General features: G+C 37.9%; 1 protein-coding gene across 1 annotated transcript in view; it reads left to right on the top strand.

The window, feature by feature from the left end:
* The window catches only part of LRRC2 (leucine rich repeat containing 2), a 79,210-nt gene that overhangs the window by 6,669 nt on the left and 46,370 nt on the right, over window positions 1-26,171 (top strand). Inside the window, exons 2-3 of the mRNA XM_005522613.3 lie at window positions 5,261-5,406; window positions 16,871-17,081. Of these exons, the coding sequence (XP_005522670.1) occupies window positions 5,282-5,406; window positions 16,871-17,081 (336 nt within the window). The 5' untranslated portion in view covers window positions 5,261-5,281. The remainder of the gene's footprint in view (window positions 1-5,260; window positions 5,407-16,870; window positions 17,082-26,171) is intronic.

Here is a 26,171-nt window from a genome sequence, read left to right as displayed (position 1 = left end):
ATGACAGAAACCGGCCCTTAATGATCATGTGTAAGTATGGGATGAGAAAGAAGCAATGCTGAATTACAAAATGATGGGAAAATTGGAAGAGGAGGGGTGCTACAGGATGTACAGACTTCTGTCAATGACTGTATGACTACTTTGAACAGAGCAGCCAGATGAGGTGTCCTCTAGAGACCCTTTCTAACTTCAGTGTGCTTTCTGACAATGGAAACTGTCTGTGAATAACCTAGGAATACAGAGGAAATATAGCTGTGTTCCTAGTTGAAGGGAAGAAGTTAGAAAGAAGTGTATGACTGAGAGTTCTCTCAAATTCTCAAATGAAAGTTCTATCCAAATGTAGCTTACCACCTGTGGATAATAGATGACAGCTTTGAGTTTTCCACCACAGGCCTTATCTGATGTTTGAAAAAAAACCTACTGCACATGAATTTGAACATGTATCTCTAGAAATCAAAATCATTATTAGTAGTTGCTTCTTCTGTCATAAGTTCTTGCCATGCATGAGTAGGTATGCTGAAGAACCTACACTTAGTATCAGTTAAGCCTAACTTTAGCCAGTTTTCCTTTCTGGGCAACATCTCATCATCAGGAAAATGGTGGTGTCTGAATTTCAGCGAATAGATATCCTGCCATCATGCTTAATACTTCATGCCCATTTTTTAGACAAGGATATAAGATAAAGCAACAGCCTTGTGAAGATTGCTAGGTGACCTTTTCAGAGTTGTAGATGTCAAAAAGCATTTCACATTTGTCCTGATGCATATTCCTAAAGCCTTAGTCACCCTGTAATCTGATCAGGATTTGTGGCTTTGCTCCTTCTGAAGAGATTAATTCTGAGGCGTTATGATCGACAGCTCTCACCTCTCACCCAAGTTCCTCCTCTGCTTGGCTTTACCAAAGAAGAAAACCCCACAATGCCTTGCAGCTTAGTACAAAAAGTGGATAAAAGCTATATGTGGATAAAAGCAATATGTGGAAAAAATGAACTTCTCCAATTCAGTGTTTAATAAATCAGTGTCTCAATAAAGAAGGGTTGACTTAACCTGTGAGACAGGAAGGTGAGAAACAAGTCAAGGAAAAGGAGAGCTTTCAGGGTCTATTCAGAGTCTGTGTTGATTAAGGCCATCTAGTTCCAACAGAGGTCAAGTGTCCAGCTGCAACTTCACTGTCTCGCAAAAATTCAGCTTCTGCAACAGCCTTTCTACCAAAACACTTCTATGAATTGCTCTATTAAAATGAATTAGACCCTGCAGAGTGACTGCTGGTCTGCAGTTACTGTGAAGGGTGAAGTCCTTGTCACTGGGTTTCTTTCTCCTATAAGCAGAGGTGAACATTTTATTTTATGAGATAAATAGTTCCTGTAAATTAGTAGTGAATATGTTTTAGAAGGACAAACCTTTCCACAGAGAATAAGGTCACTGTTTTAATTACACTGTTTTAATGGGGTTTTGACTCAGCTGTTGTCAGCTGTTAGTTCCAGACAGATTAGGAACTATTTTTGCCTCATTTTTAGTGCTAGCAAAGATAAACAACAAATAGGTGCAGCTTTATGAACAGCAGAGATTACATTTTATATAAACATCCTAAGATACAAAAGGCTATGTAAATAGAATGATACTGGTCTCTGACCAGTTTCTGAGCCACTACTTGTTGGTATTTGAAAGGGCCTTTCTTACTGAGTTGACTAATAAGGCGAGCAGGTAGGTACCTTTGCTCTGGAGGTACCTATGCATAATTCTTTTTAGTCCATACAGTGCATTTTCCAGAGGACATGAGGGTGTTTTCCTGGTTCAGAATAAATTATTCCTTTATGTGTTATGTACCACAGAGGGATGTGTAGGTGGAAGGGGGTGAAAGAGAAAAGGGACGGTTGCAAAGTTACAAGGGAAAAAGTACAGAGGGGAGAATAATTTCCCCTTTGTCCTCAATATTATAACAGAAGGACAGATAATAAATAGCTCCAGCTGAAGGATGCAATGCTTGGTAGCATCTGTGGAAAAAATTATAGGCATGAGCTTGAAAACAAACAAGAAAAGAAGGGGAGGATGGCTCTTTAACTGATAAGTAGATGGTCAAACAGGGTCTTGTTCTACTGTTTTGTTTTTTTTTCCTAAGCTGTTAAGTGGTATAATAAATGTGTTCTCTAATAAAACCTCACACAAAGTTTAAATAACTGACTTTCCTCTGTTGATAATCTAGCTACATTTCATGAGAGCCAGTACATTGCGATGATTGTACCCCCACCAGTGACTCTGGGCAAGAAAGTATAGCTTCACTTCTTTAATCAAGATTTGTTTGTGCACTTGCATTAGAGGTTTAGTAGGTGATTATTTTCCTGTACTGGTACTGAGCCACTGTAGGGCACACCATCTTGTGAGTCATACTGTGTTTCACGCAGAGAATCATAGAATGGCTTGGGTTGGACAGGACCTTAAAGATCATCCAGTTCCAGGGCAGGGATACCTTTCACTGGGCTGCATTGCTCAGACCCCCATCCAGCCTGCTCTTGAGCATGGACAGGTAATCCACAGCTTCTCTGGTCAACATGTTCCAGTACTTCACCACCCTCATAGTAAAGAGTATCTTCAGAATATCCAATCTAAACCATCTCTTTCAGTTTGAATGCATTCCCCCTTGTCTTGTCATTACATGCTCTCTCCATCTTTCTTGTAAGCTCTCTTTAGGTACTGCACAGTTGGAATTACCCCAAAGCCTCCTCTCCTCCAGGCTGAACAATCCCAATTCTCCCAGTCTTTTCTCAAAGGAGAGGTTTTCCATCCCTCTAATCATCCTAGTGGTCCTTCTCTTGACTAGCTCCAACAGGTCAATGCCTTTCCTGCACTGAGGAAGATAGAGGAGAATGCAGCACTCCAGGCTGGGTCTTCATAAGAGTGGAGTGGAAGGGAGGAATCTCCTCACTGAAAGTGCTGACCATTTCTTTTGATGCACTCCAGGCCATGTTTGGCTTTCTGGGCTGTGAGTGCCTATGGCTGGGTCATGTCCAGCCTCTCATCCAGCAGCATCCCCCAAGTTCTTCTTGGCAGAGGGAAAGGGCTGCTCTCCATCTGTTCATGCCCCAGCCTGTGTTTTAAGGGGTTGGCCCTACCCAGGTACAACTCCTTGCCCTTGGTCTTCTTGCACTTGCACTTAGTGCAGCAAGTTTCTCTTGTGCCAAGTGGGAAAGTGGGAAATAAGTGGGAAATTCCTATAGGTCCACTTCTCAAGCTTTTCCAGGTCCCTCTGGATGACATCCCAACTTTCAGGTGTGTCAACAGCACCACTCAGCTTAGTGTTGTCTACAAATTTGCTGAGGGTGCACTCAATCCTTCTGTAAATGTCATAAATGAAGATATTTACCAGTACTGGTGCCAGTACAGACTCCTGAGGGACACTACTTGTCACTAATGTCCATCAGGACTCTGAGCTATTAGCCGCTACTCTTTGGATGTGACTGTCCAGCCAACTCCTTATCCATCCAACAGTCCACCTGTTGAATCCATGTTTCACCAAACTAGAGAGAAAGACACTGTGGGGGACTGTGTCAAAGGCTTTACAGAAGTCCAGATAAATGACATCTGTAGCCCTTCCCTTGTCCTCTGGTGTAGTCACTCTATCACAGAAAGCCACTGGGTTGGTCAGGTGGGACTTACCCTTGGTGAAGCCCTGCTGGCTATCCCAAATCATCTTCCTGTTTTCTTTGTGCCTTAACATAGCTTGTAGGAGAATCTGTTCCAGGACTTTCCCAGGCACAGAGGTGAGGCTGACAGTTTGGTAACTTCCAAGGTCTTCCTATCTAACATTTTAAAGATGAGTGCAGGGTTTCCCTTTTTCCACTCACCAGGGACTTCCCTTGACTTCCATGATTCTCCAGGTATCAGGAGATTGCTGTGTCAACTATATCAGCCAAGTTCCTTAGAACTCTGATATATATCTCATCAGGCCCCAAAGACTTGTGTATGTTCAGGTTCCTCAGAGAGTCATGAACCTGATCTTTTGGGAGGGAATTTTCTCTGCAGTCAAGAAACGTGGGAAAAGAGTTTGCCATTAAAGAATTAGTAACTAAGCTTTCTCCTTGTCCATTGCTACCAGTTTTCCAGCATTTTATACTAGAGGTGATACATACCCTTTGACCTCCTTTTCTGGCTGACATCAGTTCTTAACTGCCTGGAACCTCGTAAACTGGGACCAAGCCTTTGCCTGTTGGAATGTGTTTCTATATTGTGATGTGGTTTAGGAATGGTGTTCCCCAATTTAGTGCTCCCACTCAAAATATACCAGACAATATATACCAGACAAAGGCTCTCTCACTGCCTGCCTTCCCCTGTAGCAGGATCAAGAATAGAATGGGAAGCAAAAGGTAAAGATAATGGGTTGAGATAAGAATGATTTAGTGGAAACAGCAATGAAAAAAAAAAAATTAACACTGACAACAATACTTATAATAGTGTACAGGACAGGTGAATGATTCACATGTGATCGCTCATTATGACTTGGAGTTATCTGACTCTGCACTCCAGTAAACTGAAAAAGACAGGTGTGACTACCTCACCATGTGCTGAGGTGAATAACCTCAGGGCTCTGGCCATGGTCCTACTGGCTGCTGTAAAGGCAACCCTATTGACTGGCCAGAATAAGGACATCTTAGTACGTGGAGACCATGACACGTCCACAGAACCTTCCCCATGTCTCTGCCTTAGGTAAGTTTTTTTTTGTGTGTTATGGGGCTGGTCTTTCAATGCCTTTCACAGATAAGCACATACTTATGGAAACACTGGAATTTCACAAATTCCATTGAAGTAGGACAGCTTGAGGTCATAAAGATCAATACACAACAACTACAGATGAAGTGCTTTTGCATGATTTAAAATGAATAAATTCTTTATGAGCATTCATTTTAATATTAGTCACAGAAATTATTAAAAATGCAAAGCCTTTAAAGCTATTTTCATCAGTGTTACTTAATCAAACCAGTATTTTTTTGCAACTCTGTCTTTATCTTGGAAAGGAAAAAAATGTAAGGAATACAAAAATTCAATCTGTAGCTGTTGCCATGGATTTTATGTAGAAGTCAATTGTGTGCCACATTGATTACTGCCAGCACAAAACCCTAGATAAATTGGGTAAGATGGAAAACATACTATGCTAATATTTCTTTTGACCTCAGCTTTTTTCCCCAGACAATTTTAACGAAATATGATGGTTTAGATCTTTATTTTTCTCATTATTCCTTTTCTGAAAAGTTGGCTTGTTCTTGCAGGAGAAGCTTAATGCCAACAATATGGGGCATCAGGTGGTAATATTTGACTTTTCTGTCATAAGAGGACTGTGGGAAACTCGAGTTAAGAAGAACAAAGAACGTCAGAGGAAGGAGAAAGAAAGATTAGAACAAAGTGCATTGGAGAAGTAAGACAACTTTTGTGTTGTTAATTTTAACCAAATCTGTTCTTATTATCCATTAACATTGCCATATGCTAAATATAATAAATGGAAATATATATAATAAATATTATTAATACACTAAATAATAACAGTTGATTATTAAAATTTTGGCGTTTGGGTTTGATTTCAATGACATCTTGTTTACTTTCCTCACATGATAGTAAGAGAAAGGCAGCACAAAAAATACTTATGTTTCATTAGTTTCTGCTCTTTCTTATGTAGATTGTAATATATTAATGCTAAATTTTATTGTTTACCATAGACATAAATTGAAGAGAAAAAAACCATGAATTTGTACCTTTCTATTTCTCATATGCAACAAAAAAGTATGGATTATTGATTATAGAATTTGTGAACACACGCTCATAAGTTTCAGTACTAAGAAATACTTTAAGTCTTTTGTTACATTGACAGGAGAAAGAAAAGGAGTTAAATTAGTGGACACATTAGATTGCTTCTGAATAGGTAATAGCAAAGAGAACAGGAATTGTTAGGTTATTTTTTCTTGTTGAGGTATTAAAAAAAGCCTTGATTATAATGCTTACACACAAATATAATTTTATTGTTTTTATGATATTGAATTTATTTTTTCTTTAAGCAATATTTTGCTTCCCATAAGAGACTGTTAAATATTAAACTGTGTTGCCAAGTTTGGAAACATATGACTTAGCAATTTTCTCCCTCTGAGAAGAGAAAAAAATAGAAATCACTTTCTGTTTTAAAAATAAAATGCACAGGGTTAAACAGTGCCCTTGTTTAAGAACATAATTGCATTGAACCTTTGTGTGGTGTTTCAGAACTCTCAGGATATCCTCACTAGTATTCTCACCACCAGTGCAGCTACACTGACAACAGAGCCGATGGTCTAAGAGGAGACCAGGGTAATACAAAGTCTGACTGTCCTTTCCATGGGACCTTTCTCTTCAAAACAGACATAGCAGCAGCCTTGGTTTCCCTATCTCCACCAAAGCTTACATTAAAAGCTTTAAACCTAACTAAAAAAGAAAAAAAAAAAAAAAAAGAAAAAGTAAGTTCAGATTGAATTCTCTAGCAAGGATAATCTTTCTTTTTGGTGTGAGCTGTGTCATGGTTTCAGCTAGGAATGAGTTATTTTTCTTCTTAGTAACTGGTACAGTGCTGTGTTTTGGATTTAGTATGAGAATAATGTTGATAACACACTGTTGTTTGGATTGTTGCTAAGTAGTGCTTAGGCTAAGTCAAGGATTTTCCAGCATCTCATTCTTTTCTAGTGAGGGGCTGAACAAAGAGCTGGCAAGGAACACAGCCGGGACAGCTGACCTGAATGTGATATTCCATGCCATAGAACTTTTTTCTTGCTATATAAATTGGTGGAATTGGCCAGAAGTGAGTGATTGTTTCTCAGGAATCAGCTAGGAGTGGGTCAACAGGCTGTGAGCAGTTGTATTCAACATAATTTATCTTGGGTTTTCTTTCTCTTTTTTCGTTATTATTATTGCCATTATTATTAATATTATTAGTATTGTTATATTTTACTTTGTTTCTGTTATTGAACTATTCTTAACTCTATGCAGAACTGTTACCTTTTTTCCTGATTCTCCTGCCCATCCCACTACAGGTTTGGGTAGAAAATGTCTGTGTGGTACTGGTTGCCATCTGGGGTTAAACCATGACAGCTGAGAGATGGATGTTTGCTGTTTCCCTTATGGTTGAAAACACAAGTGAAAGGATTTGGGATCAAACTTGATCAAACCTTATTTCTGTCCTAATGTGGAGAACATGTCAACATACCCCTTCCACTTTTTTCTTTTTTTTTTGGTTTCCTGTGGTGCAGATGATAACTTCTGAGTTCATTAGTACAAAAGCAATTAATGCATGATAAGTTTTCCCTCTTAAGAGGGAAAGAGGGTAACCTTATGTCCTCTGAGGTAACTAATATGAGCTCCCATGGCTTTTGTCAGTAGAATATGTTAAGAATAAGTTCTTACTGTGACTTGTCTTTTCCATGAAAGCATGAAAATGCATTCTCCCTATTTTTTCTGCCTGTTGTTAATTGCTGTAGACACACTTCCATCTGAAAAAGTGGGGCTTCACTGCTTTTTCTGCATTTTTTCCCACTAATGACATCTAAATTGATGCTCTTATCTTCCTGTACCACTCAAAGATAGGAAATCTGAGATCTAGTGCACAGAAATAAAAGTTCCCAGGTGCATTTGCCACATGCACAAAGAATTTTTGTTTTCTTCTTTTAAAATGCAATTTGTGTATTGTACTTTGTATGGCTGCGTGTTGTCATGCACTCAGATTGTTTTCCAGTTAGTTCTACTTTTAGAGCTCCTGGAAAAAAAAAAAGAAGGAAATACATTAGACTTTGTCTCCTGAAAATGATTGATCAGTATTACACCCTCTGAAACAAATGGCAAAGTTCATGTTCATTCTCATGGTGCAGCCTTGTAGAATGGTCAAAGCTGATAGAATAATGGTTTAAGTAATAAGAATATTAGTAATAAAATGCCAAATTCAGCTAAAAGAAAATCTTCTTTGTTTTATGAGGTGTGCAGTGACCACTGGCATTTAGGTCCTAAATGTCAGCTCACAAGTTATTTCTTTAGTGCTTTTCAGTGGTCTCAAATGTTAGACCAAAAATATATGAGAAGACTTTGCTAATTTTTAGCTTGAAAATATAGATAAAGTTGTATTTCTAATTAAATAATAGAAATAATGTTTCCATTTCATTATTTTATGGACCTCTGCATTGACTAAATTCAGGTATCATACTCAGGGGTTAAAATTTTAGTATTGTCAGGTAGGTCCAGTGAAATCAATGCAAGTTCATACTGTGCCACAGTAAGAAAGATTTTAAGAATACTTTGATCCAAAATGAAAATTCCCCAAAGGACATTTAGAGAGGGCACTTTCCTGAAATGAAGACAGCATTCTAGTGTTTAAGATTCTAGATATTTACTTTTGACAGAAGTCAGAGTGAATTCCTAAGAAGGGTTAAAAGTAATCGTTTCTCTGCAAATACACTTATGGAACAGAGTTTGGAATCTGGCCTTTGGGGATGTTTTGGTTTTTTCTTTTTTTAAGCAAAACCCAATTTTTCTCAAAGAGGTTATAATTTGCTAATGGCTTTGAGATTGTGCAGTTCTTTTATATGCTGTGTTGCTATGTAAAATGACCTGATAATATGCAGTGAAACGCAGTGTGTATTATTCCAGAACAAATTCCCAGTTAACCTCTAGGGAGCTTTGTTTGCCTTAGGGCAAGGCAATTTAGTTCGTGCAGCCTCATTAAACAGTAACTTGTAAGATAATTTTTGACTGAAGATTTTCTTAAGAGGAAAATCTCACAAATGAATGAAAAGCTTCAACTGTGCATTAAAGGTGAGAACTTGTAAAAATATTTGTTTATAAAGCAGATGTTTAAGCAACTGGCCAGTGAAAGCTAATTCTAGACAACCAGCTACTGAGAATATTGGCCTTCTGAGGTACTGGTATCTGATAAACTTTTTTGTGGATTAATTCAGTCCTCTGTTTCCTCTTTGGTTTTGTGGGACTTTGAAATTATTGCAGTTTAAAGAACACATGTAAACCAGCAACTGAATATAAAAGAAAAATAAATAGAACAGAGTTGTGGGTAGACTTATTTTCATTTTATGTCATGCTTTTGATCCTGTCAGCAAACCCCATTTGAAACCTTCCATAGGATATGGACCACAAACTCATACAAAAAGTGTACAGTATCTTGAGAGCTCCTATATGTTGGTGAAAATGCTTATTATGGAAAGAAGTTTGTGTTTACAGCACTGTTTTATATCTAATCTTCTAGGTTCTGGTAGTGGTGAAAAATCTTTTATTGTTCCCCAAAATCCTGAATGTTGTCAGATGATCCTGATGTGGTATGATGATTTTCTGTATTGATATTTCTTTATTACTTGTCTTCTTGTCTCTCTCTCTTTTTAATTTTTTTTTTTTAAAACATTATCTTTTATTTTTTAAGGGAATAAGAGTGAAAGCTTAGATTTTTTTTTTGAGGGATTGCAACGATTGTTATTTGTGTGAAAAGCAGGTAAAATAAATCTGAAAGCTAACAAGTTAAGCATTCAAGTGAGGAAATGCCAGAGCTGTTTGCCCAGATTAGCTATCTAAATCTTTGCTGTGAAATGGCACAGCCTCCTCTGCTCACCAACAAGCATGCAGCAAAAATAAAAGTTTGTTCAGATACCTCTTCCAGTGTCTCTACTCCAGAAATTTCTTCCCAAAGTTTGGCAAATTAAATGTGCATGTATTATTTTTTGAGTTATATACTTCCCAAATATTAAAAGTAAAAAGCAACAAGAAAACCACACTTTGCAGGCAGACTGACTTTTCTTCCCTGAAAGGTTACATATTGGTTTAATAGAAGGGATTTGTCTCTATTTCTCTGCCAAACTTCAGTGTTATAATTCTACTTGTACCTGAACTAAGATTTTATTTGTTATGTTTATCTTTATTGTCCTACTCAATACCCAATGCAGAACATTTTCGATGCTGGTCTGATACTGAAGCTGGAAGTCCCTTGGCTCCAAACACAAATTTATAGTCAACAATTTTGTTTTCGATCTCCAGGACAAATAAGTATACTAAGTTATTTGCCTTTGTTTGTAGGCACTTTTGCATAGAGACCATGCATCTAAAGTAATGCACAGACATGCATTGTAAGATGAAAGCTGCTGTTCAGCCACAATCTTTTAAAATGCTTTCAAGAGTCTGGCACTGATATGGAAATTGGATCAATCCAATTGAATTTGAAGCAAATGTTACTCATCCATCAGGAATATTATTCTGGGCTGAGCTCCAATTTTACTGTGATCTCTTCTAAAAATTCCGTAGGATTATTTAATGATCCTGCGCAGATAGTGATTCTGATTTAAACAGTGCTCAGGAGCTCTAAACTGGTGTCACCATGTAGTGTCCCAGTCAATTCTTGTGTCCTGGTTTAGAGGAAATAGTGCCATCTAACGAAACTTCCTTTCCTTACCTAGGAATCTCCACTTTGTCCCAAGAACTTCTAATCAGACGTTGGCCAGAGGGTACCTGTTGAAAGAAGAACAATTGAAATAGACCCAGTTACTCCCACTAGTTTTGATGGCTATGAAATCCTTACCAATGCACACTTCTTTTCCAAGCTGGTTGCTCCTTTGAAAGGTCCAATAACTGAGTTTCTTGTAGAGTAACTCTTTGCATCAGGTTTATTAGATTCATAATTTTGCTGGAGAAAATAAAATTTCAAGCAGGGAACTCCCATGTCTTTGAAAAGAAATATGTATAAAAATAATAATAAAAAATATATGCCATGAATAATTTTTTTTCTGAAGGTATAGTCCAATAGTGAAGTAGCCCTTGGGAAATGATTACCTGAAGAGGAAAAAGACACTAACCAAAATGAAAATACTTGAATCTGCTATTTCCCTGCTGATCTTATTTCATAACTGTAGAGTATTGTCCTGAAAGCTTACTGTAAAAAGGCAATATATTGGAAAATAACTTGCCAGAGTAAAATTTATCTATACCACATATGTCTGCCAGGTGTGCTTTTTTGTTACAGATATATAGGTATGAAACTTAACTTTTCTTTTTTTTTTTTTTGACAAACATAAATAGCATGCAACCAGTCTTTTTAAAAATTAGTGGGACTATTTGTATGATTGAAGAGGAAATACTGTAACACTTAGCTGAGTTGAAACCTTAGAGCTCATCTGGGCCCTTTGTCCAAGAAAAATATTTTTTGTGTTCATATTCTCACCTAAATTTGGCTTGACTTTACTACCTTCAAATTTCTTACTACTGAAAATAATTGTTGTTTCTTTAATACGATTTCAACAGTTTGATCAAGGCCTAGAGGAAGATGAAAATATTTTATTGTTAAATAGTATTAAAAAGACATAAGCTTCAGGAGAGCTGTGTTTTTGTAACTTATTTGTCCTATGTGGAAATGTATTTCTGGAATATCAGGTGTCTTTAAAGTGTCAGGACCAGAAATTTAATTTCACTAAAAGTATATTAGTATTCAAAAGATTTATTGTTAGTGTGGACTTTTTTTTCCCTTTTTACCTCACTGGTTTAGAGGCCTTTACTTTTAGATACCTTTCTTGAAGATCCATGTAATAGCCTCCAGATATGACAACCATGGTGGAAATTCTAATTTGAGGATTATCACCAAATGAAGACTGGAAAAGGTCTTCATTTTCACAATGATCACTTAAAAAGTACCATCAACTCAGAGCAGAATGACAACCATGTAGCCAAGTAGATCTCTTTGGCTTGGTCTCAGCTGAACCTGCAAATTTACATCTTTGTCATCTTTTCTTCATGATACACACTGGCTTGATATAAGTTGCTACTCCAAGCCAGTAAGGTTTGTAATGATTATTTTGGGTAGTGTGTAGCTCCAGGGTACAGCCAGGTGTTGTAAATTATTAGACCCTTTACCCATGGGTAATATAATGTTTTCATTCTGAGATGTACTGTACAAAATTATGCACTTTTGTTGCTCCATTATTAATTCACCTTCCATCTGTTCAAAATGTGCTTGTACACAACACTTGCATTCTTTAGAAGCCTAACAGAGCACTTTACCATAACTTAATGTATGAGTAAAAAGGAAATTTGACATAGGATTTCCATATCAGTATGCAATATGCATGCTGAATTCCCTAGCAGGTTTAATTTTAACCCTTGTCTTTATTCTGAGGTAAATATTTCACTGACTGATTTGCTCAGCAGCGATTTTTGTTGTATGCATTTTATTTCACTTGGCTAGCAATGGCCTCCTGAGTTTTGTGCTTTGTGCATGTTATCAGCAGACTGTCAGAGGGCAGTTTGTTTTTTCAGCTTTAATGTAGCTCCCTTTTTACCATTTTTTATATTTCTTGTTTTGACAGAGTAAAATTTTAGACTTGAGCCCTCTACTCTAGTGTTCCTGGGGTCTACCTGACAGAGACAGTGCTGATGTGTAGTAATGCAGCTGACTTTTTATTGAATTAGACTTTTTGACCTCTTCTTTCTGTTGTTTAGGTTTCTAACATTCTTATAATTTATACAGTGAGGAATGAGCAATTTTTTGGGCTTGAAAGAAGAGCAATGAATACAAAAACTTCCCCATTTTGTGGGCAAGTTTTTTCAGTGCACTAAATTATGCACTGAGTGAAATATTTATTCCTTTAACAGAAAATGGAGGAATTCCATAGAAATGAGAGGGTAGTAATGCAGAGTTAAGCTTCACAGAAGGAAAGTTCTATGTGGAGGACTGGAGAGTGTGAGAAAAAGCAGAACAGCAGTGTTAAATAAAATTTGGAATATTTAAAAAGAATTCTAGATGTTTTATTCTATGGTCCGTATCACTCCTGCCTTTTAATTGCTCAGATAACTTTGTTCTCTTCCTTGAAATTCAGTTAATACCATACCACTTCACTTCCTAGCTGTAGAGAGCTTTTATAGCTGTATAGCTACACTCACTCACTGGTACACAAGTTTTGGAACGAAGTATGAGTAGGTGGTTTGGGACTATTTATTTTTTCTTATAAAACATGAAAATATTGTTTTGTAGCTTTTTCAAGCAATTTCTTGCTATTACAATATCCACACTCTGTTGTCTTGGCAATTTCTGGGGTACAAATGGCAGATTGAATAGTTAAGATCAATACTAAAAATTGCATTGGCTCTTGTGTCAAAGCATCTGAAAGGTTTTTTTACTACCATGTCTACAAGTAGTTAAAGTATGGGAAAATGTCATCTGAGCACTTCTAGAGTGCAGCTGGTGGGGATATCCTTAGTAGGGCTGCTTAGTGAAATCTGGTGTTTGGATATCTCTCCCTCTGTAACAGAAAATTTGGAAATATTAGCTGTAGCTTGCTGACATATCACAGTGTGGGCTAAGGAGCTGTATCTACTTTAACCTATTTTCTTGTCTTTGTCATATCAAGTAAATTTATGCAAGATTTGTGGAGATACTGTTCATAGTTGGTAGACTCTTCCTTGATTGTGCTAACACCTTTAGTCCACACTAGGGATGCGCTGGGCTGAATGTTTTTCTGTCTGTCCAGTCTATTTTTTCTTAACTTACATATCACAGCTTGAATGTATGAAGTATGGAATATTCCACAATGCAGTAGACACTGAGAGAAACTGGGAGATGTATTTCAAATGTATTTAGTATTCTAACACCTCCTCTATTGATACTTTTAATACCAGGAATTCTTCTAGATGTTGACTTGTGACATGTACTCTGATCTCTCCAATGAAAACTGAAGCCAAAAATGAATAACATTTCTGCAGCTATCAATAACTATTCCTTTATTTCTCCTTTCATGTTTTGAGAAGTTATTGTTCCCCTCATCTCTGTGAAGCTTCCTTCATCTGATATGCTACAAATCCTTTTCCTACTCATTTGTATACCTGCAGTAACTTCATTTGCTCTTTTGATGTTTATCAGAGTTCGGTTTTCCTTCTAATTTTTTTCATTTGAAGATATATACAATTTTCTTTTTTAAAAGATATTTCTGTAATTTTTGAAATAAGGGGTAAAGAGATCCTTACTGTCTTTTCATTAGAATGCACTTCGTCTGAATTTGTGCAGTCTTCATATACTCTGTCAACACTTTATCTAGTGAGCTGCTTTTTAACCAACCTCACTCTTAATTCACCTCCTGAAATATTTGTAGAAGGTGCTTTTCTGTACTTTCCCTTTATAAAGATGTCACCTAGGAATACATTGTTGTCATTTTTACTAAAGGGGCTTTTTGCAGTTCTCCTGTGTTCCATGTGTAGTGTGCTGCTCCTTGAAACTCTCCTCTGGTGGCCCCTCAGGCTCCCTCCTCTGATAAATGATTGTATGTATTTACCAAAAGTGTGGAAAGTGCCTGCAGTGTGTCCGTGTGCTCTGTGTCTCTGCCATTGCTGTGCTCTCTGCTTCCAAGTCTTTCCAAAATCCCCTGAGATTTCTGTAAGTGCCACAACTGTCTCAATATTTTTCTATCTAGGCATGCAGTTTTGCTGTCTAAAGACTTTGATAGTATTAAGTCAATTATGACTTTTCACCTGTATTGTATTTTCAATCTGCTATTGTATTTTCATAAGAGTGCTCTGCACTGCAGTTTCATACCTTGTTATGGGTGTCCAAAAATTATTTATTTCAACAAGACTTTGGGGCATGCTTCTTGTACCTAACTTTGTAATTTGTTTCTTGTATGTGACTTAGAACCAGACATTCTGGTTTTAATCCTGACAAATCTGGGAGCCTTTTATGATGGACCCATGGCATTGGTGGATAGGGGCAAAGCAACTGACATAATCAACCTGGACTTACACAAAGCTTTCAGTGCTGTCTCTCATGACTTTTGATTCTATACAGGGGGTCATGTATTTGATGGATGGACTGTCTGGTGGATAAAGACTAGGCTGGATGGCCACATGCAAAGCGTAGTGGCCAGTAGATCAATGACTGAGTAGAGACCAGTGATGAGTGGTGTCCCTCAGGAGTCAGTGTTGGGGCTGATGCCACTCAGAATCTTTGCTTTGGTGACATGGACAGTGGGACTGGGGACACCCTCAGCAAGCTCACTGACAACACCAAGCTGTGTGGTGTGGTCACGCTGGAGGGAAGGGATGACACGCAGAGAGACATGCTTGAGAGGTGGGTTTGTGCGAAACTCATGAAATTCAACAAAGTGAAATGCAAGGTCCTACACCTGGGTCGAGGTGATCCCAGACATATCTACAGAGCCAGTAATATGTTCACAGCTCAGAAAGCAGCTGCGTCCTGGGCTGCATCAAAAACAGGTCAAGGGAGGTGATTCCATTCCTCTTCTCATTTGAGACTCCATTTCCAGCTCTGGTGCTCTCAAAATAAAAACAACATGGAATTGTTTGAGCAAGTCCTGAGAAGGCCATGAGGTTGATAAGAAGGCCAGAACATCTCACTTATGAAGACAGGCTGAGAAAGTTTGGGTGGTTCAGCCTGGAAAAGAGAAAGTTTCTTAGAGATCTCATAGCAACCTTCCATTATCTGGAGAGGGGTGACAAGGAAGCCAGAGAGAGTCTCTCTGTCAGGGCCTGTAGTGAAAAGACAAGGGAGAATGGCTTCAAATTGAGAGAAAGTTGGTTTAGATTAGATATTAGGAAGAAATTCTTTACTGTGAGGGTGATGAGACCCAGAAACCAGTTACTCAGAGAAGCTGTGGAAGCCCCATCCCTGGAAGTGTTCAAAGATCGTTTGTTCATTTGTTCACGGCTGAGGGGAGAACTCAAGCAACCTGGTCTAGTGAAAGGTGCCCCTGCCTGTGGCAGTGGGGTTGGAACTAGATGATCTTCAGTGTCCCATCCAACCCAAATAATTCTATGATTTTATGATTCTGTTTCATGTGACATTATTTTTTATATCTTAGCATTATAGAGAAGGATCCCATGATTAAGGGGTAATATGTGTAAAGATCTTCCTGATTGAACTTTATAAACTTTCATGTATTTCTCTTTCTAGGACATGACATATTTACTTTCTTTAGGGGGACTTCATCCTGAACTTTATGTCCTTCTTAAGCTCTCGTTTTTCTTCAATCCTTTAGATAAAGGTTTCTATCAGAGGATGGAGATGACATAAATGAATCTTATGTACCACAAGATATAGAAGTCAAAGTGTGAGGTCAGATTCATGATACAAGGGGCTTGGCAGAGTCTTATTTTGGTGTAAGGAAGGCTTGATTATGTTAATCAACCAGTTCTTTAATTGACTAAGCTGAAATAAATCTTTCCTAACTAAAAACGTGAGTTTTGACAGTGCTTAATTATGTCAAATTGAATTTGCACCTGAAGTTATATGAGAAAAAGCTTGCCTTGGAGGTGATGCAGAAGTTACACTGAAATTGAATCTGAAATCAGTTGGCATGTGATAACTTTGACCTTCACCTCCTAAGAAGATACTGGTGTAAAAATTAAAATAAATCATTATACTTGAGCAAGAAAGGGCATGGAAAAAAGGCAATTATTACCTTTTTTTTTTTCCCAAAGAAAATGTTTTCATATATCTCCAGATATTTAATTTTGTTTATGCATAGAACTTGTCCTGTCAGAATACATTTCCTATCCTATCAAATTAAAGGGCATAATTTTTGCTTTTTTCTGTAACAGTTTGCTCAGTCTCCACTTTCTTTTATTCTTTGCCTGTCACTGTTTTAGTGTCAGTGGATGAAATCCTGATCACTTGAAATCTATACATGTGTCTAGAAAATCTCAGCGTAACTCCAGGAAATGCATATTTTCTCAATATAGATATATATGTATGAAATTAGCCAGTACCTTAGATGAACAACTGTACTTTGTTAAGTACTTCTGCAAACACAGATTAAGCTTTAGAACTTACCTGCCATATTTTTTCAGCTGATTCACATAAGCATTTTTTGGCACTATTTCAGGATAAAACAGGAGTGGAATTTGATACTGGAGTGTCGTAAGAAAGGCATTCCTCAATCAAAATACCTCAAGAATGGCTTTGTAGACATCAATGAGAAGAACCTGGACACTCATGGAAAGACTCCTCAGCTCAAAAAGAGTCATGCCTTGTCAGATGGAGTAAATAAGGAACAAAACAAGTTTATTTTTCAGCTTTCTGGAGAGCAGTGGACGGTAAATATAATGGAAAATATGTTTCTATTGGTGAAGAGCTTTAGTGTCTTAGACTGCATCCTTTAATCCCTCCTTTTTTATGGCAAATGCGTATGAAATTGATGCTTTTTCACAGTATGAGAAGCAATCAAACTATTTGCTAGTGCCAGTTTTCAGGTCTGTGTACTTTAAATTCTCTGCTGATACATGTAATTTATCCCTCTCAAAAATTTTGGTATGGGCAATAACACTGCAATAAGGTCTCCTTCTCTAGAATTCTCCAATGGGTGAAGAGAGGTGAAAATAATATTTGTTGGCTTATTGCTGTCTTTTACTAATCAGAGATCTGTATTATTGCTCTAATGGTGTGATAACACTTTTTCAAGCTCTGCTCAATTTAAAACTAATATTAGTGTCAATCCACAAGGGTCTCAAAAAAAAAGCACATTTGACTTGCAGATATGTTTGATGTGAAGTAGCAGTTTGCAGGTAAGATGTGAATTAGTGGTAGCTGGAAATTGAGCAAGTGGTGGGTTGGACCTTTTCTGAAGCTTTCTGGAGTTGTAAGAGCTTTAATTGAAATGTATTTGGAGATATGCTATTTTATTAATGATAATGTGAAATTAAAATTTTGAATTTCATGTAGTATTTTCATTCAAAAAATATAAATCAAAACATTGTTAAAAAAAAGCTAGAATTATTTTTTTATTGACCTGAAGTGTAACTTTATCCTAGATTTGATGTTGAATCTGATGGTGTTTTCTTTTTTCAGCATTTTCTTTTTCTTGCTTTAATTTCCTTCTGAATAAACATACAATATTTCAAATTTCTGGACTAGAGAAAACCCTTGTTGCCATTCAGCTCTATTAAGTATCTACTAAGGATAGTCTTTCTTCAATTGATACCAATCATTGATCTGATAGGACTGGTTTCTGGGGGGCTATCACATATCTTCATTCAAGAACTTGGGATTTTGGAAGTGATGTTTAAGACGTGTAGTTAAATACTGCATTCTTTTGGGTATTGTAAACCTTAGTTCAGAAGAACTTAGAGAAAAAAAAAGAAAAGAGAGACTACAGCTCCTTAGACACTGATGTAATAACAACTGCAAATATCTTTAATGCATCAGAGTGCAGGGAGTTGCATAATTAAACTTTTCTCTTGCTTACTCTCTCTTGCCAAACCATTAAAATTTTGCTTTGTCATCATTAGCTAGGCTTTACATCAGGAGGCAAAATCAAACACACATGTTTTGTTCTGTTTTCCAGAATATTTAATTCTAATTTGATCTGAAAAATCCCATTTAAGAGAAATTGGTGTACTATTACCTACATTATGCCATCTTGACCAGTACATTCCTAGCCACCATGGGTTTTGATATCTTATCAGATGCTCAGTGTGTCCATATCAAACAGCCATCCAATCTCATTGTCCAGCTCTAACCTAGCTAAAGTGTGTTTCCTGTTTCAACAATAAACTGTAATATAGTTCAGGTATCTGCAGACAAAGATGCAATCACAGCTGATTTATTTAGAGATCAATACTTCTTCAAAATTGAAGTGTCACTTTCTAACAGCTGACAATTATTTCAAAATTGTCAAAACTCACTTGACAAAGTTCTGAAAGAGGTATATATCCACTTACTGTAGAAATTTTGTAGCTTTTATCTGTTGTACAAATCATACAACTTATTTTGTTTTCTAAAATCTGAACTGATGATTCTGAACCAAAGACAGAATCAGATACTATAGTCTTTTCCCCTATTACTTTCTCACAAAAAGAAAGTATTCACATTTAAGCAAAATGAATTTTCAGACTATAAAACCAGTGCTGCACGGTCTGGCAATCTACACATGAATAAAATCTGTGGATGTGTGACAATTTTCTCAGAGAAGGCTGTATGTTATGTAGCTGGGAGCTGTGGTGTCAATTGTGGTTTAGTATTTTTTTATGTGCTTTGTCCACAAATACATCTATGAGTTGAAAGTTTCGGTGATTAAGCACTCAGGGACTTGGAGAAGTCAGAGTTGGGATTACCTGTGCAGATTTATGGGCACATAACCACCTGGATTTGCTGTTGACTGGCCCCTTACCACTGGCAACAGCAAACAGCACAGTCCTGTAAAGTATCCATTTGGGGATGAGCTGCTGAATTTTCTATCTTCCCTTTAGCTGATAAGTATTTCTATTATGTTTCCCCTTTTCTCTCATCAATGAAGCAGTAATATATCCTCTAGACAGTTGATAGCTAAATCTGAGCAGGTTGTTGGTGTGACTTAGAGGTTTAATTTTGAGAACAAGGCTTGCTTCTGAGCTATACCATTTCTTTTTATGGATGCTGGGAAGCTAAGTCTCACAGAGGAGTAATCCCCAGCACAGGGATGTGGCTTTAACACGTCCTTTCCATAGGTATCAATGTCAGAGTGCCCAGGCTGTCTAGATGGTGAAAATGTAGCCTTGTTGGAAGGAACCTGCTGCTCTGTGCTCCATATTCATGTAGCAACTGGCTTGTTGATTCTGCATTGTTGAGTAGGACGTTAAAAACTGGTTTTGTAAAACACTCCGTGATGGAATCATAGAATTGTTTAGGCTGGAGTAGACCCTTAAGTTCATTGAGATAGAACATTAACCTAGCAGTTGAGGGATGTAGTCAATGCCTTTGGTCATGCTTCAGCAGAAGCACCATGAGGCTATCTGGCAGCTAGGGAACATGGTCTCTCCTTATCTCTAAGGATACCCTTCATAGCCACAGTACTTGTGGATAGGTAACAGTGTTCACCCAGTGTCCTGGTTTAGGGCAAAATTTGGGAGAAAACCTCCAGTGGGGCTCCCCCCGGGAAGCAAACCCACATGGCCCTTTTTTTCCCACCCCCCAACCGGTTCGGGAAGAGATTTCTCTGAGAGAAGTGGAAAAAACCTGTTTATTTCACAGGTACAGCACTACCCAGCACAAAAATGAATGATATCACATTACAAAACCTCTCGCCCTTCAGAAGAGATGACAAACTTCAGAGGGTCTCTTTCCTGTGGGTGTTCGCTCTGTTATCAGTCCCTCTGGCGCTGGAAAATGCCGCTGCCCAGGCTGGGCTCCCGGTAGTCCACGGGTGCAAGCTCCCAGTGCTCCCCCGAGTCCCCAGTCCAGAGCAGGTTCGATTCATTTCAGAAAAGGGAAAGAAAACAGTCCAGGAAGACCTCTCTGCTCCAGCTAGTTGGAAAGCCAAGGCAATCTGTATCTTGTTGTCTGTCTGTGCTGAAGTCAAAACTCCCGATGCGGGGGGAGCAAGTACAGTCTCTGATAACAGACTCGGTGCTTCTTTTCCACTCACTTTTACTCTCAGATGGAATTTTAAGAATACAAAACCTGTGTCTGGGTTAGGTGGACGAATGGGGATACAATTTAACATCATAATCAACCCAGGACACCAGCCACAAGAGTTTGGCATAGTTTGGGTAAATATTTTGAAAATAATCTGGATCACGCTTTTTTTGAAAATAACATCAGACCTTCTGAGAACCTTAGTAAAGGTGAAAATCAGACCAGATCACATATTTTGAATTCCTAATAGGAACTCATTCCTTTGAGACCTCATGCCACCTTTTTTCCCACCTCTCAAATATCATTGTTATAATGTATTTTTATTAGATAGTGACCTACAGTTCTTTGTACTTATAAAGTAATTTTAACACATCTGAGAAAATATAAAGCTCTTTGAAGGCAACAAAACAGTGAGGGAAAAAGGGGTAATAATTTGGAAAAATTAGCCTTTAACACTTTTTGGTATATTTTTACTTTTCATGACTATGGGCCTTCCTTAAAGGCATGTATTCCTGTGAAGAAGATTAATAGAGTGAGTGATTTATGGATTTAAAGCCAAGGACTTATAACACAGTGTTAAAGTAGACAAGGGAGCAGTGGAGTTTATACTTTTAACAAAGCTAGAGTGACAGTGAGATCAGTGAAAAGAGACTGGAAATAAGAAGAATCAAATACAAGTCAGGCTTTCTTAGAAGCAAGAATAACAGTCTTAAACACAATACAGCTAGCACTGGGCATGCCTTGCAAGGGATAAGTACAGAAATGAAAACTATTTTGATGCCAGGAAAACAGAAGGAGGAAATGTTAGATTGCAACAGTGAATGAAACACTACAGTGTTCTGTATGAAAGTCTCTACCATTATGAAAAAGCTCACATGAAAACTGCTAGGTTAGACAAGTAGGCACAAAGTAGTAGCTAAAGAGACTAGAACTTAATTTTATATATGAATTTATAAATATAATTTATGTATATTAATTCTGAAAAAAATGTATTCTCTTTATGCAGATCCATATTTCCTTGTAGATCAACAGCACTGGATGTAGTATTAGTCTTTCTGCTTGAAGAACAAGTACTCAGCAAGTCCCTCTGAATCTGAAACACGTTTTGTAACCTGGGTTCTGGTTTAGCCATGCCTGTCAATGTAATCAGCTTCAGCCTGTGGGCAGTGGTTGATAACTACATTTATGACATAGTCTTACCTTTGTCTGTCAAAGCTCCATCTGGCTGGGGCAGTTTGACAACATCCTTAAGGTTCAGGAATCCTTGTCTCCTTTGTACATACCGGACAAATATTTTAGGCTGGACATTAGGGAAAAATTCTCCATAGAAAGAGTGACTGAGCATTGGAATGGGTTGCCCAGGGAGTTGGTGGAAGCACTGTCCCTTGAGGTGCTTAAGAAAAGAGTGGATGGCACTTAGTGCTTTGGTTTGACAAGGTGGTGTTAGGTCACTGGTTAGACTCTGTGATCTCAAAGGTCTTTTTCAAGCAAGTTAATTCTGTGGTTCTGTGACTCAAGTGTCTACCTCCCATGGGTGTGCATTTCTGCCAGCTGAGGATAGTAATGAATTAGAATTTGCAGTTAGGAAAGAAAAGAGCATACAATAAAAAAAGAAGGACCAGTATCATAATCATAGAATCACAATTTGATATTGTGGATGAGATCAGACAGGTTTTCTCTTGATTTTCTCTTTTAATATAAAAGGGGCAGAATCCAGTTGTATTGCCTAAGCAGTGTGTCTCCCAAATCTTCCTGTGTCTACAAAGCACTTGGGATTTTGAAAGCATGAGAACGGTGTGTTGTGCCACAAGTAATTTCAGGTTCCCAAGGTATGTTTCAGAAAAAGAAAATAATTTATTTGAGAGTTTTACAGGCAAAAAAATATATATATATATATGGATTATGGACCTTTGAATAATGTGTTTGAATTGGATGCCTAGGGAAAAAAAAAAACTAGAATTGGTGCAGCACTTGAGAACCTCTGTACACATAAACATGTATCTACTCAATTAAATTAGTTCTTCAGAGAAACAGCACCATTAGAACTAGAAACTGAGGCAAAATAATGCCATGAATATTCATATGAATTTTTAAATTAAATCACTTTAACTCTGTTTTTCCCCTCTGAGTGTTTACTTTCTGCTGTTAATTAATGAATGTTTATTCTCTGGCGAATCAGTGAATTTTAAATGTTTTTCACAAAATATTCAGGGTAAACAAATTCTTTAATGTTGTGATATCAATATTGGCAGAGGAAAGCTGATGATGCTCCTCTAATGCAGAGTAGGACTGTTCTTGGTTATGCTGCCTTACCTAAGTAGAGGATTTAGATGCAAACCTACTTTAAAAAACTTTAATGTCAGATGTGCAAGTAAGTGAGTGGTAGTAAAATTCTTTACTCAGAAATAATTTTTTTTTTGCATTTAATTTCCTAGCAGAACAAGGCATCAAATTACTATATTTGTATTTATTCTCACAGTTTATTGCCTAACATAATATGTATTTTCACTGAGAACAGAATATTTTCATTTGCTATTCCCAACTGTTTCTCACAGTGATGTATTTATTTTCTACAAAGGGTCAGGAAGCATTGCTACATTGAACGGACAGGGAAAATCTCTCTTGTGGTTATGTAAATTCCAGAGATTCACACCCTGCCCACCCCCCCCCCCAAAAAAAAAAAAGAACTTCCTGACTCTTTTATTTAATAAGAAGAGTCATGACCACTTTTATTATTAAAGGTAGTCCCACAACATAGTATCAAAGACATCTAAAATTGTTGAGTCCAGCCATCAACCTGATGCTGCCAGGTCCACCACTAACCCGTGACCCTAAATGCCTGAGGAATGTTTAGCCTGGTGGCAGTGTCGGGATGCAACCCCTCTTTGCTTCTGGGCTCCAGCCAGTCAGGAGCTGGAGTTCAGGAAGCATGGAAGAGGCTAAGGGCAGGGTCTCTGCTTAGCCCATAGAAGAGGAGGAAGGGGGCTCTCCTGCACTGCCTGTTGGCATGGGCCTTGCCTGCACTCTTTTTTCTCTGCAGAAGCAACAGGCACAAGTGAGCATGGCTGGCAAATCATCCTGTTTTATTGGTATGTCCACAACAAAGCCGCTCACTCTGCTCCTTTGGGACTGTGATGTCCCACCACAGATTTGTAAATGCTCGTGGTTGAAAGGAATGACAAAAGACACAGGGTTCAAAAAAACTCACCAGGTTTTATCAGTAAATTACTGTTACAATTTGATATTAAATTCTTCTGCCTAAACAAAGGTGCAAATGAGACCAAATGCTGGTACAAGAACACAAATTTTACTTTGTGTACCAACTTTATTAAGAAAAAATTGAGGTGGTGTCCTAGGGTGACTTTATAATGCTCGCATCCCCAGTTATCTGTTCTGTTTATGCTGGATATTAGGTTCTGCACCTTTAAGACTGGTTCTGAGGGTGAAGGTAGGGAAAATAAGCGCACAGTTTGTTTTCAGAAACTGCACTTACTCCCCCGTATTTTCTCTCATTGACTGAGTTGTATGCAGGATGGACAGTGGGAGAGAACTCTCCTTTGCTTTTAGTTAGTTTTTTTAAGCTAGCCGAGGCAGCGTAGTTCCCCAGACTGTGGTTTTTCTTTTTCTTGGAACTAATCAGCCCTGCTCTGGACTGAAAACCCTGCCAAACCCCTGGGAGCTCAGGCCTGTGGCCCACGGGGGCCTGGGCCTCAGCACTCTTCAGCACCTGAGGGACTGATAAGACATTGAGAGAGCCCAGCTACACCCCATGACAAGGACTTTCTGAATTTGCCATCTCTTCAGAATGATGAGAGGTTTTATGGTTTAGTATTATTCATTTTTTATGCTTGAGAATACTTTGCTTGCTAAATAAACAAGTTTTTTTCCACTTTTCTCCAAGGAAATCTTTCCCCAAACCAGTAGTGGGAGGGGCTGCTTGAATCTGCTTTCTAGAGAAGTTTCCTCCCAAATTTGCCCTAAACCAGGACAGGTGAGGAGGGAGAAAGAGAGAGATAAAGAGATAGAGAAGAGATAGTACAAGCAGAAGATAGCTACCAGTGAGTGCTTGTTTAAAGTATATGCTGCAAATGTTACTAAGCCTTTCCTTACACCACCATGTTACTTAAATTTTGATCAAGGGTCATAGTCTTTGTCTATGGTGGTGATGTGAACATACCAAACAGAGGGAGAAAATAAGGATGAAGAAGGAGAGATAATGCAATAAATCATGTATGAAACAACTGCCATTCCAATAATCTAGAAAATAAATCCAGTTAATAACATCATTCCAAATTTTAGTATTCATGAGCCCCACCCTATGAGTTCTAATGATCAGAGTGTAGACATCAGCCAGGAGTTGGGGCTCCAACCATTAAACATGTCATTTGGCTTCATGGATTAAAACAATTCAGCAGTTTAGCCATTTATTTCTTTAATCTTAGCTCATGCTTCCTTAATGGAAGTAGAGGCATAATAAATGGTAATACAACATTCTGTGTTGGTTAAATTTTACATTCCACATGTTGTTCTTTAACATTCTACATCTTGTTCTTGAAGTAACTGATTTTGTAAGGCCTTTTTTTGATACTTGTTGGACTTGAAGTTTTAGTTCTCCAGAGGCATATTTTTTTCAATTCCTTGGTGCATGCATTTGCCATGTGATGTTTTCTATTTCCCATTGATGTGGTCTGATAACTATACAAGGTGCAACTTAAATCTCAAAGCTAATCCAAATGGTACAAGACAGTTCATCATCTTGCAAATTCAGGTGTCATTATAGTCCATCAAATATATTTAGGGAGACGATGGGAACAAAATAGACCTCTACATGTAGTGGGTGTGAAGTATGGGTATGAGGTGTGGGTATCCAAAAATACTGCCTGTTGGATATGGGTCCAGTGCATCTTAATTTTCAGGAACTGGGTCCAATGTCAAGCCATGGGGTGAAAAAGTCCCAAGCTAGGCCTCTGGGGTAGGTCTTTGGGTGTGGTAACATCCCTCAGTACTTTGTCAAAGGGTACCGTACTGGGATAGAAATGCAGAGACGACAGGCTATGGACAGAGTTTTTCAGGTAGCCTTGCTCCTTTTTTATTTGTGGCACAGTTACTTGCTACAGTGAGGTTAACGTCTCGACAGGGGCACAAACAGCACCTCCCTTCACAAGATTTTTTCTCTGAAGGAGGACATGGAATTTTATCCTTTGGGATCTTTAACCCTACACCTTCAAGGTGCTCAATAATATAGTTTTGAATATTTCCCACTTTATCTGTGCCTGGACCCCCAATCAATACATCATTAATATATTGCTAGGCCCTTATCCCCTTATCTCCTGCATTGTAGATAATTTTTTGGGCTAGGATAAAATGTGTGGAGGAGTCCAAGTATCCCTTCAGTATTTGGTGAAAGTGCATTATATCTCCTTCCATGTGAAAGCAAAACAATTCCAATGGCTTTCCTGAAATGGAGCCATAAAATACATCTCTTTCACACTGGTGGTAGCTAAACTTGGATGAGCTTCCTCTATTATAGCAATTAACTCAGCAATGTTAGGCACTGCTGCTGTTAAAGGTCTAGTATTAGAATTTCCTATAATCCATGGTGAGTCGCCATTTTCTGTTTGGCTTTTTTACTGGCCAGACAGAATAGTTACAAGGAGAGTGAGTGGAAAAAATTATCTCCTTTTTTGGCAAGTCTAATATCACATGGGAAATTCCACCTGGACTTGAGCGAAGGTACTGTTTATAGAGAGGTTTACCTGCCCTGAAAGCAGGTTTCTTACTTGCTGTGCAAATTT

The sequence above is a fragment of the Pseudopodoces humilis genome, chromosome 4 (assembly GCF_049639895.1).
Source record: "Pseudopodoces humilis isolate 2021_Gansu_Grassland_sample_001 chromosome 4, ASM4963989v1, whole genome shotgun sequence".
NCBI lineage: Eukaryota > Metazoa > Chordata > Aves > Passeriformes > Paridae > Pseudopodoces > Pseudopodoces humilis.
This window is presented reverse-complemented; position numbering and strand designations above follow the sequence as displayed.